At 46.7% G+C, this 23,303-nt stretch overlaps 3 protein-coding genes across 4 annotated transcripts; 2 read left to right on the forward strand and 1 right to left on the reverse strand.

Annotated features, from left to right (window-relative positions):
• The first annotated feature begins 1,555 nt into the window (after nt 1–1,555).
• Nucleotides 1,556–5,446, forward strand: spra (sepiapterin reductase a). Its single transcript, XM_032569103.1, has 3 exons — nt 1,556–2,147; nt 3,025–3,315; nt 3,741–5,446. Exons 1-3 carry the CDS (start codon nt 1,832–1,834, stop codon nt 3,929–3,931), a joined length of 798 nt encoding a protein of 265 aa, XP_032424994.1. The 5' UTR covers nt 1,556–1,831; the 3' UTR covers nt 3,932–5,446.
• A 504-nt stretch (nt 5,447–5,950) lies between these two features.
• LOC116723889 (histone-lysine N-methyltransferase Smyd1-like) lies at nt 5,951–12,987 on the forward strand. The gene is made up of 10 exons (XM_032569097.1): nt 5,951–6,170; nt 9,515–9,691; nt 10,003–10,216; nt 10,292–10,422; nt 11,324–11,362; nt 11,452–11,638; nt 11,704–11,796; nt 11,868–12,031; nt 12,526–12,694; nt 12,764–12,987. The coding sequence occupies exons 1-10, from the start codon at nt 6,058–6,060 to the stop codon at nt 12,890–12,892; spliced, it is 1,416 nt and encodes a 471-aa protein (XP_032424988.1). The 5' UTR covers nt 5,951–6,057; the 3' UTR covers nt 12,893–12,987.
• Nucleotides 12,988–13,095: 108 nt separating this feature from the next.
• Nucleotides 13,096–22,520, reverse strand: dqx1 (DEAQ box RNA-dependent ATPase 1). 2 transcript variants are annotated; one of them, XM_032569083.1, is made up of 12 exons: nt 22,181–22,520; nt 19,819–20,139; nt 18,423–18,616; nt 17,748–18,144; nt 17,011–17,286; nt 16,834–16,933; nt 16,608–16,766; nt 16,342–16,533; nt 15,671–15,796; nt 15,407–15,597; nt 15,119–15,339; nt 13,096–13,719 (listed from the first exon to the last, which is right to left on the reverse strand). In XM_032569083.1, the coding sequence occupies exons 1-12, from the start codon at nt 22,325–22,327 to the stop codon at nt 13,530–13,532; spliced, it is 2,514 nt and encodes an 837-aa protein (XP_032424974.1). In that variant the 5' UTR covers nt 22,328–22,520; the 3' UTR covers nt 13,096–13,529. The 2 variants fall into 2 exon arrangements, with proteins under 2 accessions (XP_032424974.1, XP_032424975.1); XM_032569084.1 differs by having other exon boundaries at nt 22,197–22,330.
• Nucleotides 22,521–23,303: the final 783 nt, after the last annotated feature.

A 23,303-nucleotide genomic window follows, 5' to 3' on the forward strand; every position in this document is an offset into this window, starting at 1 on the left:
TTGTAAACTTAACATCTGAGGCTGAAGTTTTAATTAAATGGTAAGAAAACAACAAATGAACAAATGAAATGATGAATACATGAACGAATGTTGTGTTAAGACAGAACGCTTAGCGCATTTAGCTCATTGGATGCTAATGAAACAAATATAAACACAAATTCACATTTATGAATTATTTCAGAGCCTCAGTTGGTGAAAATCAACATGGTTCAATTTAGCGCATTAGCATTAGCTTCTGCTAAATACTATTAGCATAAAGTTTTAACGTTAGCAAAACTAATATTAGCATTAATGCTCTAGGGTTAGCACAGCTAGCTTCTGGTTAGTGGGGCTTCCTACTGATCAGTTTAGTTTGTTGGGTTTTATTTTCATTTCTGTCTGTTTTCTCGTCAGATTCTCTGGCCGGCAGCTCGATGCTGCAGGTTCAGACGGTTTCCTTCATAAATGATGTTATGCAACCAAAACAAGAAGCCAAATCTACAAATAAATATTTTTCTAAATGAAATGTTTTGAAACCCAGAATCTTTCCAGTTTATCTCAGATCAAATCCTAATAAAACATTTGACCAGGTTCTGTATAAAAACTATAAACACTAAAAATAGTCTCTGCTCTCTCACTGCCTTTTAATCTCTGCCCAAATCCTCCAGAACCTTAAAAACCCGATTCTCCACGGATCAGAACCAGAACCGATGGATGCTGTCGCCACACAGGCTGCTTTCAGAACCAGCCGCCTCCAGGGTTCCCCCTCTGGATCCGCATGTTGAGGCGAACTGGGTCAAAACCACCGTGACCAGTGGGAGCTCGTGGTACCGCTGGTACCGACCGCAGCCGCCACTTTCACTTCCCTCATCCCGGGTCCGATCCGTCTGCTGAGGCTGAGATGGTTCAGAACCAGAACCAGAGCCAGACGGACATCAGAGACGTTGTCATAACTCACATGAAGATGATTCAAAATGAGTCGTTATTAAAGGATCTCCAGCAGCAGTCAGTGTTCCAGTGACTCTACAGAGCCTCTGACTGTAGACTGTACCTGTGTGACGGTCTGATGACCACCGTGATGCTAACAGCAGGTGATGTTTGGCAGCAACAGACACATTGTTCTCTAATCACAGCAGAAATACGTTTATTTAAATCAAAGAAAGGTCTAGTAAAAGTAAATTTTCTCCAGTAAAGGTAAAAAGTTACTAACTCACCTCTCTTGACACCATCAGTTGTTGGCAGATCTGCTCATCACCTCCTTTGCTTTTGCTGCTCCTGTCTGGCTGCCTGTTAGAGATGCTGGAGTAGGGGATCAACTTCTTCCTTCTGGATCCATGGAGCTGATTTGGGGTCAAAGTTCAGGCATTTCAAGCTTCAGAAATGCTAATCAGCTGTTCCCAGCTGTAAAAACAACACCCTGTTGCCATGGTTACGCATCACAACAAGCGATGGAGCAACAGCAGAATGTTAAAGTCAACCTGGACAAACAGGAAACAGTTCAGTGACAAACAGGAAACAGTTCAGTGACAAACTGGAAACAGTTCAGTGACAAACAGGAAACAGTTCAGTGACTTTAGGATCTGACCCGTTTTATAAATGATAACCACTGACTGAGGTTCTGATGGGCGGAACCAGATCCTGATCCTGATCCATAATTACTCTGTAATTATTTGACCCGCTGCGGTATCAGAGATCGTCTCTGCTGACAGAGCGCCCGGCCTCTCCGGTATAAAACCAGGAGATGGCGACAGGGCGGCGGCAGCAGTCAGAGAAACCCCAGAAGAAGAACCGCTGATCCGAACCTCCCGGTGAAGAACCGACTCCTCTTCCTCGGACCTCCGTCGGCCTCATCATGCCTCCTGCCGCGGACCTGGGCCGGGCTCTGTGCGTCATCACCGGGGCCTCCAGAGGCTTCGGCCGGGCCGTGGCCCTGGACCTGTGCCGGCTGGTTCAGCCCGGTTCGGCGCTGGTTCTGGTGGCCCGCTCCGGGGCCGACCTGCGGGCCGTCCAGGCCGAGCTGACCGAGTCCGAGGTGGGCCGAGCCGGCCTGAAGGTGGAGGTGGTGGCGGCGGATGTAGGGAAGGTGGAGAGTCTGGAGAACATCATGAGAACCAGCAGAGAAGTTTTTAACGACGAGATGGAGAAAATTATACTGATTAACAACGCAGGTGAGGAAAACACATTATTATTATTATTATTGTTATTATTATTATTGTTATTATTAGGTAGGATTTGCATCCTGGTGAGGAACTAAGAAATAAAGTTTAAAAAGTATATATGTATATATGAACAAGAACCAGAACCAGAACCAGAACCAACCAGAACCAACCGTCTCAGAGACAGTTTCTACCGACAGCAACAACAAAACTAAATGCAATCAAAAACAACCATTATCATCATGAATGATGTATGTGAGAATGTGGCTGTTCTTATTTATTTTGTGTTTTTTTTTTACCAGTTATTTGTTAATTCTTACATTGTGTGTGAATTGTGAGACAGTTATTTTTTGTTTTTAAGCATATGCACTGACTGATGGCACCTTTTAAATTTCGTTGTTCTTGTGACAATGACAATAAAGATTTATCTATCTATCTATCTATCTATCTATCTATCTATCTATCTATCTATCTATCTATCTATCTATCTATCTATCTATCTAAAAAGAAAAACATTACAGATGAAAAAGAAAGATTTTCAGATAAAAAATGCAAATAAATGTAGACATTACTGAAAAAGATTTTTATGTTCTAGATTTATTTATTAAATGAAAACAATTTTATGAAAACAATTTTAAAAGACTCATTGATTACAAAAAATAAATATTACACATAAAATAAAATATGCTATAAAAAATTACTGATAAATTCCCATCAGCTGCAGCTGATCGGCGGAACCATTGATGATCCGGATCATAAATCTGAAGCTCTGGTGGATCCGATCCGTCTGACGGATCTGAGGCTCCTTTGTCCTCTGGGTTTGGGTCAGAACCAGCGCCTGGTTCCGGTTGGATCGGAACCTCTCTAACCTCTGCTCTCTGTCCCGCAGCCTCTCTGGGCGACGTCTCCAAGTTCGTGAAGGGATTCACGGACATGGCCGAGGTGGACGCCTACCTGTCGCTGAACGTCAGCTCCGCCATGTGCCTGACGGCGCGGCTGCTGCAGGCCTTCCCGCCACACGCCGGGCTGCGGCGCTGCGTCATCAACGTGTCATCACTCTGCGCCCTGCAGCCGTTCCGCTCCTGGAGCCTTTACTGCACCGGCAAGGCGGCGAGAGACATGATGTTCAAGGTCCTGGCCGAGGAGGAGCCGGAGCTGCGCGTGCTCAGCTACTCTCCAGGTAGGCTGTAAGCTAGCCCTACCTAGCTTTATGCTAGCTCTACCTGGCTGTAAGCTAGCTCTACCTAGCTGTAAGCTAGCTCTACCCGGCTGTAAGCTAGCCCTACCTAGCTTTATGGTAGCCTTACCTAGCTTTAAGCTAGCCCTATATAGCTTTATGCTAGCTCTACCTGGCTGTAAGCTAGCTCTACCTAGCTGTAAGCTAGCTCTACCCGGCTGTAAGCTAGCCCTACCTAGCTTTATGGTAGCCTTACCTAGCTTTAAGCTAGCCCTATATAGCTGTAAGCTAGCTCTACCCGGCTGTAAGCTAGCTCTACCCGGCTTTATGCTAGCTCTACCCGGCTGTAAGCTAGCCCTACCTAGCTTTATGCTAGTCTCTCTGTGTTTGTAGCTGTTGATGCGTCTCCTCTGTCCCTCCTGAACCAGGACCGCTGGACACTGAGATGCAGGTGGAGGCCCGGACCAGGACGGCCGACCCGAGCATCAAGAAGACGTTCTCCAACATGTTCGCTCAGGGTCAGCTGCTGACCTGCGAGGCGTCTTCAGCCAAACTGATGAAGCTGCTGCTGGAGGACAAGTTCACCTCCGGAGAACATGTCGACGTCTTCGACGTGTAGCAGCCGCTCACTGCCAAGTCGTTTTATTGTAGCGTCGATGTTGTGATGAAACTTTATAATTGATGTATCTTAATCTGTCACCGTGGAAACGTCCCAACCTGCAGATTAGCTGCTGCTCCTTCAGATTAGCTGTTGCCAGACGTTGGTCACGTCTGACCAGAGGGAGACGGTTCTCCAGTTCTTCATTTTCAAGTTCAGAACCGCTAAACCGTTCAGAATCAGTGACTTAGCAATCGGCATTGGTAAATCAGAAGGAGAGAACTGACTAGCGTTAGCTTTGGAGAGGCTAGTGACTAGCATACCAGAGCTGATCACCTACTAGCCTACCTTCTGTTTCTGCTGCACATTAGCCTTGGATTGGATAGGATAGCCTGTTCAATGCTATCCCTAGCCTAGCTAAGGCTCTGCCTTTGCAATGCTAGTCCACAGCAGAAGAAGGAGGCTACCCACTAAGTGTCCATCCTAGACATGCTAGTCGTTAGCCTCTCCAAAGCTAACACTAGCTAGTACTCTCCAGAGACGATTGATCAGTTCCAGATGTCGGCCGATTAATCAGATCAGAAACTGGATCCAGAATAGAAGTAGCCTCGTGCTACAAGGAAGTAGCTGCTGCTGGGTCACAACAGTCTTAAATTTGGCACTAATGTCTCGCCTTAGAGGTAGATGTGATAAAACTAGAAGAAAACTCAGAACCTGGAACCTGAAGAACTTTCTTAAAGCTACAGAGAAACTTTTAAAGGTTTTTTTGGATCACAGATGAAACAAACTGAGGAACCAGAGCGGATTGGAAACATGAGAGGTTCTGTTCTGTTCTGATTCTGGACCAGACGCTGCAGTGGAGTCAGAATGAGGGACTTTATGTTGGACGGCGTCCAGATCAAACAGAACCTCGTTAAAGTTTAACCGAGTCCAAACAGAGCAGCTTGGACTTTAAGTTCAACAGGCTGCAGACGCTCCGCCATGTTGGTTCTCTGGTTCTGGACGGGTTTTGGTTTCCTGCTGACTCAGCTGGTTTTTGTGAAACATGAACAGTGAAGCTGGAGTTCAGTCTTTAGTAGAATTTCTGCTGCAGCATCAGAAACACGGCGTGTTTGGGGTTAAAGGTTAAAGGTCAGGTTAGAGGTTTGACCTGTATGTCAGTGTTTTCATTGTTGAAACTTTCCTCTGGAACCAGTTTGAAGAAATGTTGTTTCCTCGTCGCCACTGGAGATAAAATGGATCAAAGTTTCCCTGTTTTAGTAAAAACATTCCATGTTTATGGTGCCTTAAAAAGGTCAGAGGTCAGGGAACCTCCCAGAGTTTAAATATTAATGAACTGATCTGATAAATACTGAAGCCATGAAACAGTGAAGCTATTGGGGGATAATAATAATTATTAACATTTCTAAATGTTTTCTCTCCTGACAGACTCTCAGTTTATTTTTCTAAGATGGTTTTGGAAATTGTTTCTTTTGCCCTGATTATAGAAAGTTTAAATATTGTAATGAATCATATTTCACCAGAATGAGGCCTGTCCCTTTAAGAGACGTTGCCGTGGTAACGGTGCGGTTGGGCTTCCTGTCAGGTGACCATGATGGATTCATGAACGGTGATGATCTCACTTCCTGTTTGATAAATGTTATTTTTCCTTCATATTAATTTACATATTTTTATATTAATCAGTTTTTTTATTTCTGCTTTTTGTTCATCAAATAAACAAATTAAATGATTCAGTTTGTTGATGAAACATTTTCTGGAGACAGATGGAGGTCAAAGGTCAATCACACTGTTTATCCAGGCGTCTGACTCAACTTCCTCCATGTTCTGGTTCATGTCCAGTCAGGTCAGGACGGTCCTGGTTCTAACCCACCCCGTCAGGATGGTTCTGGTTCTGGTCCCGGTTCTGACAGCTCGGTCCGGCCCGGTTCCGGTCCGTCTGCTCTGCTGGCAGCAGCTCCAGCTGATGGACAGCAGCAGCTGCCCGGGACCAAAATACCAGCAGGAGAACCGACCCAAACAAGGGTCGGACCCGTCCTGCCTCAGCAGGTTCCGGTCCGGAGGGGCGGGGCTTCCCGGTTCCCCTGTGGGTCGCACCGAGGAGAGACGGCTGAGTCTCCTTCAGCCCGTCCGGCGGTACCGGTCCGGTCATGGAGCTGTTTGACGCCGGGGTGAAAGGTCGCGGCCTGCGGGCCAGCAGGGAGCTCAGCGCCGGGGAGGTTCTGCTGGCCGAACCGGGCTACGCCGCCGTGGTCTACAGCAGGTGAGCCGGTACCGGACCTCCAGGTGGGACGGGTTCTGCTGCGGTTCAGAGGATTTAAATGCGTTTCTGGGATCTGATCTGGTTACCATGACGACTGTAACATGAACCGGACCGTGACAGGCGGAACCGGACCGGACCGGACTCAGCAGGATCCCAGCTGGGTCATAAAAACATCAAAGGTTCAGGTTCAATAAAATATCTAAAAATCAATAATCAATCCTTCAGTTTGATGATGGATCTGATCACCGATCTCTGATTTGATCTAATCAATAGAAAAACTAAATATTTGAGCTGAAGCTGCTGATTTACATCATTTAACTGAAATACAGACAGAAATATTGAACAGATCAATGTTTTTATTGTTGACATGAAATCAATACCTGATCAGTTGATCAGCTGATGTTGGCAACAGAATATAAATACTGAATAGAAATGAAGCGGAACGATTCAGGGATGAAAAGCAGCTGGATTATGTCAGATTATAGGAAGCATAAAGTCATAATTTTTCTAGAATACAGATTAATATTAGAATAAAGTAAAGATTTAATGAAAACTTTAGGAAAAATAAATCTAATCAGGATTTAATCTGAGGAACGTTGAAGTTCTGAAGTTCTGCTTTGGTATCGGTGTTAGAAAAAAATAATTTTTTAACTGATCAGATTATCAATAATCAGATGATTGAACAAACGACTGAATCTAATTAGAAGAATCAATCAGATCTCAAACAGCTTTTCCTCATTAAAATAACTTTTTCATGCAATTTTATGACTTTCTTTAAAATAATTTTTATTCTCGTATTCATAAACTAATTCTCATAATCTCATCTTAATACTAAGAAAACCATAAAAAACTAAAAACCGGACCAGAACCAGGGCCGGCCCTAGCCTGCGTGGGGCCCTGAGCCAAATGTGGTTTTGGGTTCCTCTGGTTCTGCTAACAATGTGGACCGACTGCAGTCAGCAGTCAGAATATTAGATCATTAACACCCTGCTATAAACTTATTGCATCTCTAGCTGCGCAGTTTACAGGACAGTGAACCGTCGCCACATCGCGGTTAAATCTCACCGCTTCACGGATTTCCACCTGCATTGTGTTCTGCATTCTGATTGGCTAAACAGTCTCTCCGCTTCTTCTCTACCTGTGTGTCAACAACGTTGCGGTTTAATATGTACACGTATGTAAAACAGCTTGCCATATTTAACATAATCGATGGAGGCATGTCGGTTTATAAGAATCGTTTTGCCCAGAAGAAAAAAGAGCAACAGCAGCTGCCGATAACTTTGATCTTCTGTCGATAAAACCCACCTGCACCTTTAGAAGAAAAAACCGCTACAGAGCGGAGTCAGGATGCAGCGGCTCAGTCAGAACAGCAGTGAAATACACGAGAGTCACTGTTTGTGCTACTGTACTTTGTTTTGGTTTTTTATTTTCTCCCGTTCTAATCCAATAACTCAGGTCTCGGTGGGGCGGCGCTGATCTCTGCAATTCGGGCAGGGAATCCGCTTTCAGTTCATATTAAAATTATTATTTTACAGTACAGTAGTTATAGAGTACTTTTTATTTGTTAAAAAATGTTTGGGCCTGTAAAAAGGTTTTGTTCTTTGGTTTCAATGTATTATGGAGTATTTTATTGTATAATAATTATAAAAAAATAAAGGTTCCTACTTCATGGATTTCGCCAATCGCGGTTCTTTCTGGAACGTAACCCCGCGAAAAACGAGGGTTCACTGTATAGACATGTTTAATAAGATTCATTTATTGACCAGCTGATTTATCCACCTGTTGATTTCTGGGAGCCGATTTCCTTCATTTTGGGGCATCGTGATCGGCTGATTCTTACATGTGAAGCTGATCTTATCTTCATCAGCAAAGGTTTATAAATCATCTCTGTCCTCTTCTGCTCTGCAGTGAGATGTTTAACTGACCGACCCACCAGGTCTGAATATTCATTGTTACCAACTCAGTGACTTTCTTGCTACATTTAGCAACATTTCAGATAAAGAAAATTAATTTCAGCCAAAATCAGCAGGTCAGGCTTTTAAAGATCGGTAACCAGGGATCGGCCAGAAAACTGCAATCGGTGCAGCTCTACACATATTCATGACTTTCTTTGATTAAATTCATTTCTCTTAAGCGTTACTCCAACAGCTAAAATGTAATTTATACCAGGTGAGTCTTTCTCCCCTGAGAAAGTGGACCGGTACCGGTACCGGTCTGATTCTGAGCCTTCAAATGATTTTAACAGAAGTTTCTCATAACTTAGAAGTTGATGTAAAAATAATGTTTTTAGCCACTAAATGATTTTGCTCAGCAGCAAACAACATAGAGCAGCTCATCATGTAGCAGCTTGTAGCCTGACGGAAAAACATTTAGCTAACAACGTCAAACATTGACAAGTTTTAATTATTCTTATTAAACACGGTTTGAAGCCAAAATAGCTCAGAAATATCCAGAGCCACCATGAGAATCAACTCATTTAAAGTTTAAACTCTAGCATAGAGACCCTAGCATAAATGTTTGGCTGCTGAACTGGACCGGTCCAGGTCGCTATCAAGCTAATGTTCTGTTAGCAGCTTTACTAATCTTTACATTACATTAGCAAGACTTATTAAAACAAACCTTTATCTTGGCTTTTTCTATTCTTCCTCTTTCTTTTCTCCCTCCCTGAAGGATCAGTCCTTTTCTGAGACATAGTTTTGCTAACTTAACTTCTGACCTTTGGACCTTTGGATGCTCTGAACGTTCAGCTCGGTACCGGCGAAGCGTGCGGTACCTACCGCGGCCACCAGGGGGCCCCAAGAGCAATTTATTTATTTTTCTTTTTATCAATAAAATAATGATTTCTACATAGATTATTAAATATATATTATTGTAAAAACAAATCACTTCATGGTGAAATTGTGTGTTTTTGATATTATAATGACAGAATCTTTTACTAAAACAAAAATAAAAATCAGCTCCACTCAGGGGCCCCTAAGTGGCCCTGGGGCCTTCAGCGGCTGCTTAGTTTGCTTACGCCTTGGGCTGGCCCTGCCTGAAGGTTCTGTTGACCCATCAGATCTGCTGTTTCCACTCAGTGACTGTTGGACCAGTCACAGAGATGCTGCGGCTCCTCCTATCCCATAATGGTGGGAATCACCATGGCAACCAGAGACATTCATCTCAGTCGTGATTTATATCACCAGCAGTTTAACCGTCTCATTTAGCTGTTATCATAGAGAACAGTTTCTGTATTTGTAGTATTTTTGCATCTAAAGCAAATGGAGCAGATCCAGAACCTGGATTAGCGCTGTAGCTTAGCATGCTAGCTGCTAACATCTTTCCACGGCTGTGCTTTGTCCCAGTTTGGCCTCCCAGGTGTGCCACAGCTGTTTCCGTCGCCAGGCCAACCTGCACCGCTGCGCCCAGTGCCGCTTCGCCCACTACTGCGACCGGACCTGCCAGACGGCCGGATGGGACGAACACAAGCAGGAGTGTGCCGCCATCAGGAAACTCGGGGCGGCGCCCAACGAGAACGTCCGGTGAGGAGGGACGACCTCTGGTCCTGGTGGGATTACAGGCCAGAGACGGTGGAGTCTGGTTTGTTTTGGGACATTTTGTCTCGTAATCGATCAGAAAGAACTAAAGTCCTGAATGGATCTTGGAACTGGTGCAGAAAAATCAGATTAAATTAAACTGATAATTCATCAGTTCATGTTGGAGACTCTAAACATCAGAGCTGAAGGTTTGGGAGTTTTCCACAAAGGCAAATGCTAAAGATTTGAACACTGTTGCTAACCTTGAGTCCATGTTTCCTGTTAACCTGAGTTTGTTGTTCTGCCTCTCCCTGCAGTCTGGCCGGCCGGTTGCTGTGGCGCAGGAACAGAGACCAGGGTTTGGCGTCGGACAGCCAGCTGCTGGCCGTGGACCAGCTGCAGGATCATCTCCAGGATCTGCCTGAAGACGAGCTGAAGAGGCTGCAGGCGGACGTCCAGACCTTCCTGAGGTTCTGGTCCTGTGGGACGAAGCAGCACCCAGCCGACTTCATCTGCCACGTCTTCGGCCTCGTCAGTCGGCCCTCCTCCGCCGTGACGCTCCACCGGTCTGCTGACCTCTCCGCTGACCTCTCTGTGTCTCTGCAGATTAAATCCAACGGACTGACGCTTCCCGACCAGAGAGGTCTGCAGACGGTCGGTCTGGGACTTTTCCCCAATCTGAGCCTCGTCAACCACGACTGCTGGCCCAACTGCACCGCCACCCTCAACCACGGAAAGTAGGTGATTCCTACGTTGGATGTAGATAAGGTTGATGTGAAGGTTCTGTGGAGGTTCTGGAAACAGCTTTAAGAAGTTTAAGGGTCAGAAGGAGTCACTCTGAAACAAAACGCTCCCATTAAATCTGTCAGACTCTAAAGCTGACATCACGGTTCCAGAAGACTGGGAAACATTTCAGATTCATGCAACATGTTTGTAATTTTCTGCAGTTCAGGACGTGTGGGAGGTGAGACAGCGGTGAGGTGTGAGGTAGGAGGGACAGATGAAAAAACTCAGACTGTTTGCAGACGATTCTGTGATCTGCTTCCAGAAGGAAACCTGAAGGTCGGATGAAAGTTTGGATTCTCTTCACTTCACTTTGAACAGAAATTAATTCACCAGATTAACATTAACTGGTCCTGATGTCCAAAATCAGCCAAAGATAAACTGATGAGAAACTTTGCTCTTAGTTTTGGGTGTTTTTGTGGAACCTGTCAGGGATTCAGACTGGGTCTCTGGTTCTGAACAGCTCGGTGGACAACAATCTACTGATCCAGATTCAGGTGTTTCTCTGAATCCTAACAAACCTGATCCAGACTTGGACAGTCCAGTTCTGTGCCCATCTCCAGAAAGTCACTGGATGAACGGCAAACCGGTCCAAACCGGACAGGAGCCCAGTCCCACACAGGACAGACAAACATTCACGCTCTTAAGGACAAACTATAGAGACCAACCAGACTGGTCTGTTGGAGACCAGAGGAAGATGGTTGGACATCCTCAGAGGACGGACAGTAGACATGTTGGATGATCCAACTGCAGTTTGATAGTTTGAAGACAGATTTAGTCCATCTGGTGTCCGTTAGAGGACACGGACTCATCGTCTCTGACAGAAATAAACATTTCAATGTTTGTCTTTTGCAGCCAATCAGCTGTGAACTCCACCCTCCACTCTCCGCTGAGGTGCGTACCACCGATCATTCCCACCGGACCCGGCCAGTAACCAGCTCCACTCGACCAGAACTGAGGTCTTCCTCCGTTGGTCTGTGCAGGATGGAGCTGCGCGCGCTGGGGAGGATCTGCCAGGGCGAGGAGCTGACCATCAGCTACGTGGACGTCCTGAACCTGTCGGCGGATCGGCAGAAACAGCTGAAGGAGCGTTTCCACTTCGACTGCAGCTGCGATCACTGCAGCCGCCATGTTGGTGACGACCTGATGGCAGCAGCTGCCGAGGCAAAGGTCAGTGAAACGTTCTGGGTTCTTCAGGATGTCACCTTCCTCTCCTCACCGGGTTTTCCTCACAGCCCTCTGCGGATGCGGTGAAAGAGGTCAGCGCCTTCAGTAAGGAAACTCTGGAGAAGGTTGAGAAAGCTCGTAGAGACGGAGATCACAGCCAGGTAGGCTGTCCTGCGCCCTGCTGCTCCGTCTCTGAACGTCTCAGTCTGAGTGATTCTCTGCTGCCTCTCAGGTGTTGAAGTTGTGCCAGGAGTGTCTGGAGAAGCAGCAGGACGTCCTGGCCGACACTCACCTGTACAAACTCAAGGTTCTGTCCGTCCTGGCCGAGGTACTGACCCACCACAGGAAGTTCTCTGAAGCTGCAGGATACGCTCGCAAGATGGTGGAAGGATACACGTGAGTACATCGGCTCCAGAACATCAAGCAAACGTAAAGTCTGAATGTTCCTGTAGGCTGTTTCACACCTGATGGTCCAGGAGACTCGGTACAACTGGGACCAAAGGAGAAACAGAACCAGTTGCTGTGGTTCTAAGTCAAACCAACCTGTTCCCCTCCTGGCCTGTGGGGGCGCTGCACCAAGAACCACTGAAGGAAACGACACAAAAACCTCTGAAGACGCTGAGAGCAACTTCTTTCTTCACCAGATGGAAACAAGATGGAGGCGTCAGATTTTAGTGTTGGAGGATTTCTCTTTAGTCTTTGGCTGAAGACCAAAGAGAAATCAACCGAACCGAACCGAGGTCTGAAGGACCAGAGTTCAGTTAGCATTCACACCAGAACCGAACTTTGACTAGACAGACGGACAGGAGTTGGGTTAAAGCGGGCTGAATGGTGGGGATGCATCCTGAAGGTCTGACCCTGGTCTTCTCTCTGTCCTTCCTCCCAAACAGGAAGTTGTACCACCCAAACAGCGCCCAGCTGGGCCTGGCCCTGATGAGGTCAGGGGTCACCCACTGGCACGCCGGGCAGGTGGAGGTCAGCCACAAGATGATCTGTGAGGCTTACCGCATCATGATGGTCACGCACGGGCCGAACCACTCCATCACCAAAGACCTGGAGGTACTTCCTGCTGCGTCCAGGTCAGTTCTGCAGGATGACCGGTTCCTAACCCGACTCCGTTCCCTCCAGTCCATCCGGTCCCAGACGGAGGTGGAGCTGAAGGCGCTGAAGGAGAACGTCCTGGACATGAAGAGCCTGCCGGTGACCAGCAGCAGCGCCGCCGAGGGAAACGCCAAGGACTTCCTCCGGCAGCAGTGACCGCCCTGACGGCGAGCGGACTTTACCGGGTTTACCAGAACCACTGCAGACAGAAAATATGGAAATATCTGCAATAAAACTGGAGCCTTTCATGATTTCATCTCCGTTTTTATGAATATTAGAGGATGAACTTACCTCCTGATCCTATCCAAGGTTTTTCCTTCAGAAACTTGAATCAGGCATAAATATTCATAAAAATGTTCATATTTCAAACATGATCATTTTATTTATATTGCTAATAAAAACAACAGACAGGAAACGCCGAGTTAGGAAGCCAGACTGGCTCTGAGAAACGTGATGATCTCAGGAAACCTCGGTGTCGTAGAGAGGAAACAGAACCGCAGTGATCCGATTCAGGTTCTGGATGAACTGAAAAAAAACTTCACTTCCTGTTTTTAATTTTAAAAAAACCTAACACTCAACAGAAACACCGAAACCACTCATTAAATAAGTTTAAAATCTTAAATTAAAACAGGAAATAGAAAAGAATTAGTGTGAATGTTCTTCAGCAGCTGCATACGAGTCAAACTCCTGGATTAGTTTTTATTCCAGCAGAAGTCCAGATTAAAGTTCAGATTAAACCTGATTACAGAACCAGAACCAGAACCATCCGTCTGAAAGCCCCGCCCCCTGCGTCTCATTGGACGACGCACAGCTCTGTGCTGGACTGGTTGTGAGTCTCGGCCGTTTTGTCTTTCTGAGTCCTGTCTCCTGAGTCCGGCTGGCCTGCAGGGGGCGCTACGCTCCGCCGCAGCTCCATCAGCAGCTCCTTCCCGTCGCTCGCCGGCAGGTTTCCCAGGAAGTACTGAGGCGCCAACTCCACCAGCCTGACAGAGGAAACAGAGAAACAATAAACTAACAGTTTATTATCCATCCTGAAACATTCAGGGTTATGTTGACGATCTCAGATTTAGATTTTCACGGTGAACCATCACAGCGTTTAACTCCTAAAAACTGAAGTTTTAATGATTTCTTAAGACAAATTTGACCAATTTTTCCCTTTCAGTTAGAAAATGGAAAAATTTAGAGATTAGATAACAGACGGTACAAATTAACCATTACTGCTCTGGCATTAGCATGTTAATGATCAAACTAGCATGCTAATGATCAAACTAGCATGCTAATGATCAAACTAGCATGCTAATGATCAAACTAGCATGCTAATGATCAAACTAGCATGCTAATGATCAAACTAGCATGCTAATGATCAAACTAGCATGTTAATGATCAAACTAGCATGCTAATGATCAAACTAGCATGCTAATGATCAAACTAGCATGCTAATGATCAAACTAGCATGCTAATGTTGATCTCTGTAGATAATTATGTTGATATTTTGGCTCGTTCGTCCTGCAGGCTGGGATGTGAACATTCAGGTTAGCAGGTTCCTGACAGAGTTTCATTGTGTCTGATGCTAGCAGGATAATTATGACGGATTAAAGCTTCGGATGAGAGTTAAGATACGAAATGTGATCAGCGATCAATAAATCTGGTAGAGATGATAAAAATTAATGACATTTGTTCTTATTTAGGAAAAAGTTAAATAATAAGAATATTAAAACACATGTTGGCTGAACAGCTGGAGGTGATTTGACCACATGATGGAAAATGGAAGAAAGAGACGGGTCCGTTTATAGGACAGTAAAGAGTCGAGGTTCTGTAAGTCGGCGTTGTTTCGCCGCCTCTCAGTTTCTATAAAGTTATTTTTAAAGTTATTTTTAGACGCTCAGAAACATTTAAATATGCATTTCCCTGAGTGGCCACCTGATGGCGCTGCTGGTGATAAATCAACCCAAACTGACCTGATCAACCTGAGTGTCTCTTTAAGAACTCGTTCGACCTCTGATCAGAGTTTTATCAATAAAATAGCTTTGAAATGATCAATCTGATTAATCGCAATGAATCGATTATTGAAAGAAACTAATTGATTAATCATTAACTGCAGAATACAGACTCTGTTTTTTAATCAGCTGCTCTGACTGATTAAAAAACAGTCAGAGCAAAGTAAACAAAATATAGAAACATTTTGCATATAATTAATCACCAAAATAACCAATTATTCGTCATAATAATTGATTAATCACCAGATTAACAGATTAATCACCAGATTAACAGATTAATCACCAGATTAACAGATTAATCATCAGATTATTTGACAGAATAATCTCTAGCTGCGTCTCTGTCGTCTTTCTGTGAGGAATAAAGTCGGCAGAGATTCAGACTCACATCTGGGGATGAACCTCGGAGGCGATGCGGATGCAGTTGTCCCGGGAGACGGTGAACTCGTGGTAGAGGACCCAGCTGGGAGGACTGGGAGGACTGGGTGGACTGGGAGGTGAAGTGGGAGGCGGCTGCCGGCAGCGGTAGGAGGAGAACGGGTGGAGGTGAGCGACGTGGCGATGGGTCAGCAGGAGGTAGTTACCGGACCCGTCCACATCGTGAGCCACCTGAGGAAGAGGAGGAGGTGAAGCAGGTGAAGACGCAGGGGGCGGGGCTTCTGACGGCTGTACTCACTTTGAGGAAGAAGCCTGAGATGAGGGCGCGTTTGATATTGGTGCAGTTGTCCTGGCAACCGAAGGCAGGCGGGGAAACAGGAAGCTCAATCCTCTGCATGACCTCCAGAAGCTCCGCCCTGATGACCCCGGCGAGCCGCAGCGCCGCGTGGCTCAGGAAGGCGGCGCTGCACCACGCCTCATCCTCGTTATCTGTGGGGACAACGGAGGGACGTCAGGAGACGGAGACACTGGGACAGCGGACATGGAGGCCGGCGGGACGCACGCTCCAGGAAGGCGTTGTAGACGTTGATGAGGGTCAGGTGATCGCCCTCCGGGTGCAGCAGGGGGCGCCAGGCGGAGACGGCAGCTTCCTGTCTGCTGGGATCCGGGGACAGGAAGCAGGAAGGAGCTGGAACAGAAACGGTCCAGTCAGAGACGGACGGACAGACGGACGCTTCAGTCCTCAGTAGTCCAGGTTCACTTCCTTCCTCGTCTTTGTTTCCTCCTCTTGTTTCATTCATTTCATCCAGTGGTGAGCAGACTTCTGCTAATGCGCTATTAGCTTAGCTAAGTTTCGTTAGCACACTTAGCATCCTACAAGTTAATTTTTCCCAGATACATTTTGAAATGCTAATTTACTAAATGTCTGGTTAGTGTAGAGATTTAGCTTTAGCTTCTGCTATGTTCTACAACTTAGTATAGCATTTTAAGCATTAGCTTACATTGAATACTATGTTGGTGTAGCATTTAGCATTAGCTTCCCTTAATATTAAAACGCTATAGCATTAGCTTATGCTAAATACCATGTTGGAGTAGTGATTTAGCGTTTAGCTGTTTAGTTAGCGGTGCTAGCTATCTCGTTCCTTCTTCCTTCCTCTGCTCTCAGACAGTAAAACCCGTCAGTCTACAGACCGACTCTCTGCTGATGAAGACCTCCTTCCTGCTCTTCCTCACCTGTCAGCATGGCGGCGATGGTGAGCAGCTCCTCCACGCAGTCGTACTCGCAGGCGGCGATTAGCGCTTTAGCTAGCGGCGGCTCCAGCGGCAGCTCCGACATGATGATCCCGACCTCCGACAGATTCCCGTCGTCGTCCAGAGCGGCCAGGTAGTCCAGGTCCTCCAGGGCCTGCATGAGGGCCTCAGGAGCTGCAGGGACAGCGGCATCAGAACCGGGACCGGGACCGAGAACCACAACTAGACCCAGACCCAGCAGGCGGTACCTGGCCGGTCCAGGAACTTGCACTGGCCCATGTCTGCGATGTCGAGCCTCTTCAGCAGCAGAACCAGGTGGCTCAGGTTCTCCTCAGTGACTCTGGGCCCGCGGGCCTCCGCCATGTCGGACTCGTACCGGGCCTGGGAGTACAGCCGCAGACACAGCCCTGACACAGGGGGACACGCTGTCAGGGAACCCGCCCGATCCACCAGAACCAGAACCTGTGGACCTACCGGACAGCTGGCTGTTGACCCGCTGGGTCCTCATGTCCGCCTGGTGCCGGCTGATGCTCCTCAGGACCTGGGAGTTGGCCCGGATCTGAGGGTTGTAAACCTGGAAGCCGCACAGAGAGAAGCTTCTGGTTCAGAACCGACCCGACCTAGATCCCAGGGTTCTCCACCAGAACTCACCGTCTTCAGCTGCAGACCCGTGTCCACCACGTAGCGGACCCCCTGCAGGGAGAACGACGCCTCTCCCAGCGCATCGCAGAGGATCACTTTCCTCCTGACGCCACCATCACCCTCAGACGGGTCGTCATCCTTCGGCTCGGCGCCGGGACCGGACTCGTAGACCCGCTGGGCCAGGCCGGCCAGGCCAGAGTGGAGCGGGAGGAACCGGAGCGAACCGAGCTGAGGACTCAGAGCCAGAGACTCCTTCTGCAGCAGAACTAGACACTCCTCCACCTCCTGCAGCGACACGGAAAACCGGATCAATCCAAACGTTCGATTCCTTCCTTCCCTGAACATTACTGCCCCCGGTGGTCAGCAGCAGGAACTGCAGCGCTGCTCCTAGCTAACATCCTGCTAACGCCACTTCCTGCTTCCTGGAGAGGAAACTAAAGGGTTAACCCTGCAGGTTCCTTTGTGTTCAAACTGCAGCAGAACCGGGTCAGTCGGACCGGTTCCCCTTTGTTTAAATCACAAAACCAACAGAACCGGCGGATCGCTGACAGCTCTCAGGTTTCACCTTTACTGGGTCACAGCAGCTGATTTACCAGCAGAAACTAATTCACAAATCATGAATGAATGTCATATTTCTATAATATCTCAGTATTTTGTTATTAATATCTCTATATTTTATTAACACTTCTATATTTTTATTAATATCTCTATATTTTTATATAAAACTCTATATTGTTGCCGTCTACCTGGGCGTCGGCCAGGAACACCATCATGTCTCCCTCCTCTCCTCTGCGGTGCAGGTCCAGCACCATGTGGCAGGCGGCAGACGCCGGCTCCTTCCCAGAGGAAAGCTCCCGGTACATCACCTCCACCTGGTGGTGCGGGGGCCGTTCGGGGCCGTCCAGGGCCAGGTGTGGGACGCCGGGCCCCAGGAAGGCGGCGAGGCGCGGCGCCAGCGTCGGGTGGGCGAGGAGGACGACCCTGAAGCCGTCGGGTCGCTGGCGGCAGACGTCGCACAGCAGGCCCAGCAGCACGTCGGTGGGAACGGTTCGCTCCTGCAGCTCGTCCAGAACCACCAGGTGGTACTGCCGCAGCAACGGGTCCGACATCATTTCCTCCAGCAGCAGCGTGTCGCTGATGAACCTGCAGAGGAAAGAGAGAGAGAGCGAGCAAGGATTAACCTGACGGGATTCAAACCAACAACTTAAAGGGCCATTAAAGGAGACATTGTGTGTTTTTCAGACCAAAACTAAAAAATAAACTGATTCCTTGACAGACTTGATATGAACTCGTTCACATTAGAAACATTTTCTCTGGTTGGTGCAGATCGTTGTTAAGCTGGACGTTTCTCTCTGATTTGCTGTTTAAGACAAACCGATTGGCTGTTTGACAGAACAACCTGACCTGAAGGTCCTCCTCACCTGAGCAGGGTGTCAGGTGTGCAGCTGTCGTCATGCGACACCCGGTATCCGACCTCCAGGCCCAGACTCAGGTCCATCTCGTCGGCCACGCGCAGCGCCAGGCTCAGCGCCGCCTCAGGGTGCGGCTGGGAGCAGCAGACCAGGCCGTGGGAAAACTCAAAGGACAGGCAGAACTCCACGCACCACTGGGCCACCTGCAGAGAGGGGGCGCTGCTGAGCACAGAGCAGCAACATGAACGCTTCCTGCTCCGGATCAGAACCTGAACAAACATCCCAGGATAAAAACTCTCTCATCCACAACCAGAAACCAAACAAACATCACATCCTGGAGATCACAGTCAATATTTGAACAGAGATCAAGCAGCGGGCGAGGTCACCATGGCAACAGACTGGGGTCAAAGGTGAACCTGCACCAGGAAGGAAGCTGAAAGGAGGGCAGGGCGTCTCTGGCTGAATGGAGCTTCAGGTTACAGCAGGGACTAAATTCAATCCTGACGTCCATTAGCCTGAAGGGAGAGGCGTTACCATGGCAACCAGGTCATCCCAGCAAGACGGGAGTCAAAGCGCTACAGGTGAAACGTCTGCTGGTCTGAAAACTACAACATGCTCAGTTTTAAATACAGGGAACTGATTCACTTCTCTAATCTATCGGTGCTTCCACTTTGTCATAAACTGTTTGGAAACTAAAATTATTAGTTTTTGTTGTTCTGATCCAATCAGGAGCAACTAGTTCTACTGAAACCTCCTAAAGTTAATCCAGGAACCAGCAGTGGGAATGCTAGCTAAAGGTTAGCTCCAACAACACTAAACATTAACATAAACATTAGACATGCTAATGCTAAATGCTAACAAGGTATTTATACAAACTAATGCTGGAGCTCCGTATCAACATAGTATTAGGGGAAGGTGCTAAATATTTTAAAGTTACCAAAAAGCACTAAACTAGAAATTAGCTCCACTTTTAGCGGATTAGCAGAAGTTTGCCCCCTACTGGCAGGAACAAGTTAATGGTAGCTAAACTAAAGTAAAGCAGGCTTGGCAGCTCCTGTCTGCTGGGTTCCTGTGACCCCATGACCTCCAGGCTGCGGCTGCCGAGCCGCCGTGTCCATCCGTTGGTCTGAATCTCACAGTGAGGAAGAGGAGCTGCACGTTTAGTTTGTCTGTTTACAAAATCTGGGTCAAAATATCCCACAAAATTAAGAAACATCTAAAGTTTATGAAAACTTTAGAATATGACTATATCTTCCTACAGATTGGTGCTGATCCAGATTCAGATCCTGATTGGTTCCTCATGTCTTTTCTTCACCTCATATCACTGAAGGTTTGGTGATATGGATCTCTGCCCCCTACAGAGCTAACGTGGCTAGCCTTCCCTGCTAACAGCAGCGTTTCCTACCTGTGTGCTCTTCCCGGCTCCACTGGGCCCGCTCAGCAGCACCATGCTGTGGCTCTCCAGATGCTCCAGGAAGCTCTGACGCAGCCGCCACACCGGCAGCCGCCGCCGCTCCTCCAGCAGGGCGTAGTAACGCGAGGAGAAGGGCAGGCCGTCGTACGGGTTGACCTCCAGGTCGCCCAGGCCTTCCTCCTCACCGTCATCATCGTCCAGATCCCCGGACAGCAGCGACGAGACGGACAGCGAGTCCAGAGCGGAGGGAGCGGAGCCAATGGGCTGCGACGGAGGTGATGACATCATCGGTTCATAGGGGGAGGAGCCTACCTGTAGAGGAGGAGAGGAGGACTGATGGTCGTCATGGCAACATGAACCAACAGATTCATCAATACTTTTATCAGGCAAGAATCTCATCCAGAACCATCCAGGTCCAGATTCTGAGCTCTGATTGGTCAGAAACCAGGAAGTTCTGGTCAGTCCAGTCAGAGCTGGTGGTTCCAGGTCTGGGTTCATTTCAAATTAAAGGTGAATTTATTTAGTTAACTTCATAACAATAAAATATTCCTCGTAGTATCAGTGACTTTCTGTGAAGAAACGTTTTAACGTTTTATGTTTTAATGTTTTAACATTTTAACGTTTTATGTTTTAACATTTTAACATTTTAATGTTTTAACGTTTTAATGTTTTAACATTTTAATGTTTTATGTTTTAACGTTTTAACATTTTAACGTTTTAACATTTTAACGTTTTATGTTTTAATGTTTTAACATTTTAACATTTTAACGTTTTAACATTTTAACGTTTTATGTTTTAATGTTTTAACATTTTAACATTTTAACGTTTTAATGTTTTATGTTTTAACGTTTTAACATTTTAACGTTTTAACATTTTAACGTTTTATGTTTTAACGTTTTAACATTTTAATGTTTTAATGTTTAATGTTTTATGCAAATCAAGAGGAGAATCAGCCAAATTATGAAGCTGATCCCTCTGCTGTCCTGTAGGGGCGCTGTGGAGCGACTCGGGTCAGAACCAGAACCACAAACTGAGACGAAACGGACCTCTGGGGTTAAAACATGTAATGTTTCTGCAGAACCAGAACCAGAGCCAGAACCAGAACCAGAACCGGGCCGGTATCTCTGGTGTTCAGCAGTATCTGGTCTGATGATTCTCTGGAGACGAAGAAGTTTGAAACCATCTGAGCTCAGATGAAGGGAGACACTAAAGTTCTTCATCCGGTCCGGTTCCGGTCCAAGGATTAAACTTAGATTATCGTTAGGAAAACTCCGGGTCAGATGTTTTATTAAAACGCGGGCCGGTCCGCTTCGGGGAATGAAACCGGGTCATTAAAAACAGAAATGAAAACCGACAGAATCCAAACGGTGAAAACAACCTGCAGTCGTTTCTACAGAACCATACAGAACCGAGTCCAGAAAATCTGCAGAACAATCCAGAAAATACAAGAACTAAATCCTGAAACTGTAGAATAAAATCCAAGTTTATCAGAACCTAAAGTATCCGTGTTTAACTCCAGACTGGACCCAAAGGAGCTGCTGGTTCTGACAGAACTGGGTCAGAACATCTGGTTTCAGAACACTTCCACATGACATCATAACTCAGATCCTCCAGTTTCATTAAAAGGTGATGCTGCGGGCTGGAAGGCTCTGCAGTAGCAGTCTGTGTAGCAGCCCATCTGAAGAGGCCTCTGACTGAAGACTGTAGCTGTGTCCCGACGCGCTAACGGCTCAACACCAACATGTCCTGAATGACATCATCAGCTGTCAGCAGCTCTGCTGATCCTCCTCCTTCGCTCTTGCTGCTCCTCTTTAAACCTCTGCCTGAGTGAGACGGTTTGGGGTCATAGTTCAATTACTTAAGGTATTGAGATGCTAATCAGCTGCTACCACCTGTAAAAATGATACCTTGTTGCCACGGTTACGCATCATTACTGTCTGAAAGTAAAAAAGCAGAAATCCAGAGGCTGAAAGGAGGACAGATCCTTTCAGGTCTGGTCATAATGTTTTGCCTGGTTTAGAGAATGTGGATCAGTGCGACGTGGATGCTCCAGGAGGTCAAAGGTCACCGGTTCTGATTGACCAAAGGGCGGAGCCACATCACCACCCGCAGACCTTCAGCTCCAGGTGACCAACCTCCATAAATGAGAAGCTAAAATGTCCCTGCGGTCTTTGAACACAACAGCATTTAGAGGCTTTTTAGCTTTTAGCAATAAACAGTTAATATTCAGCCAGAAGCAGCGAGTCAGCTGACGGTCACAGCAGCGCCAGTTAACCAGGAAGAACCAGAGTTTACCAGAATAACCTAAAAACTAAGCAGAAGTACCCGGTTAACCTGTCCGCCCGCCCCCTACCTGCTCTGAGTCATACCGGGAGACAGGTGAGGAAACCCGGGGAGACGCTCCACCTTCAGCCCGCTGCTGCCGTCGTGTCAGTCCGCTCCGAACATACCGAGCACCAGCTGGAGAAGAACCGCGACAGGAGGCAGAAAGGGCGGGCATCCGCTCCCCGAGCGACCCTGCCGATCCTGGCCGCTGTTGGTGCTTCACCTGACGGCTCCCAGAGACAACAAGAGGCGGAGGAGGAGTCCGGCTGCTTCAGCGACCAGCCGCCATCTTGGCTCTGCGCTGTCAAAGCCCGCGGTGCCTTCAGGTGTCCTCGGACACCGCAGTGACGGAACCGAACGACACGGAGCGCTTGAAGGGACACCTCACTAACAATCATTTCGCTTTTATTTCAGTAAAATCAAATAAATAAATGTTTACTCAACAACACAAATATTTAACTTTAATTTTGAATAAATTATTATTTAAATTTTCTATTTTTCAGAAGGAATCAAGTCGGTCAGCTTTTCTGCCACAATGACAGCAAAAATTGGAAAATAGTGTTTTTGTACTTCCTCCTATGTTTGCCTCTGACATTAAAATGTGTTGTTTGAGCATTGTAAAGTAAAAAAAGGCAAAAACTTAAAACATAAAAATCCTGTGGTAATATTTTTTCAAATGGCGCGCACAGACATTTTGGGGGCAGGTGCTCCAGTGGAGAAAAAGAGAACCGTGTGCAGCACATGGAACCGGCGGCTGCCTTAGTAATGTGAGATTTATTACATAGTTACTAATTTCAAATCAATAGCCATCAGCTCCCTGATGCAGGTGTTTGATAATATTTTTAGGATGAATCTGCTGCAGGTTTAAGCCTAAAGCGTTTTGTTTTGACCAGTTTGCTCTGATCGTTAGCAGGTTGCTCATCATGCTGAGACGCCATGTTGTTAAAAACAAACAGTTTGGTTTGTTTCTGTGAAGAAATGAGACGCAGTGAAACATGAGGAGTTTATTTCAGGTTAAATAAGATCTTGAACATTTATTAAACATCCTGACATGTAAAGCTAAAACTGAAAATAATAAAACAGATTTATTATAATTGTACAGAAATTAATAGATGTAAAAGTTAAAATATGTCTCAATTAATAACTAAATA

The sequence above is a fragment of the Xiphophorus hellerii genome, chromosome 8 (genome assembly GCF_003331165.1).
Source record: "Xiphophorus hellerii strain 12219 chromosome 8, Xiphophorus_hellerii-4.1, whole genome shotgun sequence".
NCBI classification, from domain to species: domain Eukaryota; kingdom Metazoa; phylum Chordata; class Actinopteri; order Cyprinodontiformes; family Poeciliidae; genus Xiphophorus; species Xiphophorus hellerii.

Coding starts and splice junctions, on each gene's coding strand:
- dqx1 (XM_032569083.1), bottom strand. CDS start 22,327: ATGCCCGCCCTTTCTGCCTCCTGTCGCGGTTCTTCTCCAGCTGGTGCT. Junction 18,145..18,422: donor ACACCTGACACCCTGCTCAG/GTGAGGAGGACC, acceptor TTTCCTCTGCAG/GTTCATCAGCGACACGCTGC. Junction 16,934..17,010: donor CGGGTCTGCAGCTGAAGACG/GTGAGTTCTGGT, acceptor TGCGGCTTCCAG/GTTTACAACCCTCAGATCCG.
- LOC116723889 (XM_032569097.1), top strand. CDS start 6,058: ATGGAGCTGTTTGACGCCGGGGTGAAAGGTCGCGGCCTGCGGGCCAGC. Junction 11,363..11,451: donor ACCCTCCACTCTCCGCTGAG/GTGCGTACCACC, acceptor TGGTCTGTGCAG/GATGGAGCTGCGCGCGCTGG. Junction 11,639..11,703: donor CAGCAGCTGCCGAGGCAAAG/GTCAGTGAAACG, acceptor TTTTCCTCACAG/CCCTCTGCGGATGCGGTGAA.
- spra (XM_032569103.1), top strand. CDS start 1,832: ATGCCTCCTGCCGCGGACCTGGGCCGGGCTCTGTGCGTCATCACCGGG. Junction 2,148..3,024: donor TATACTGATTAACAACGCAG/GTGAGGAAAACA, acceptor TCTGTCCCGCAG/CCTCTCTGGGCGACGTCTCC. Junction 3,316..3,740: donor CGTGCTCAGCTACTCTCCAG/GTAGGCTGTAAG, acceptor CTCCTGAACCAG/GACCGCTGGACACTGAGATG.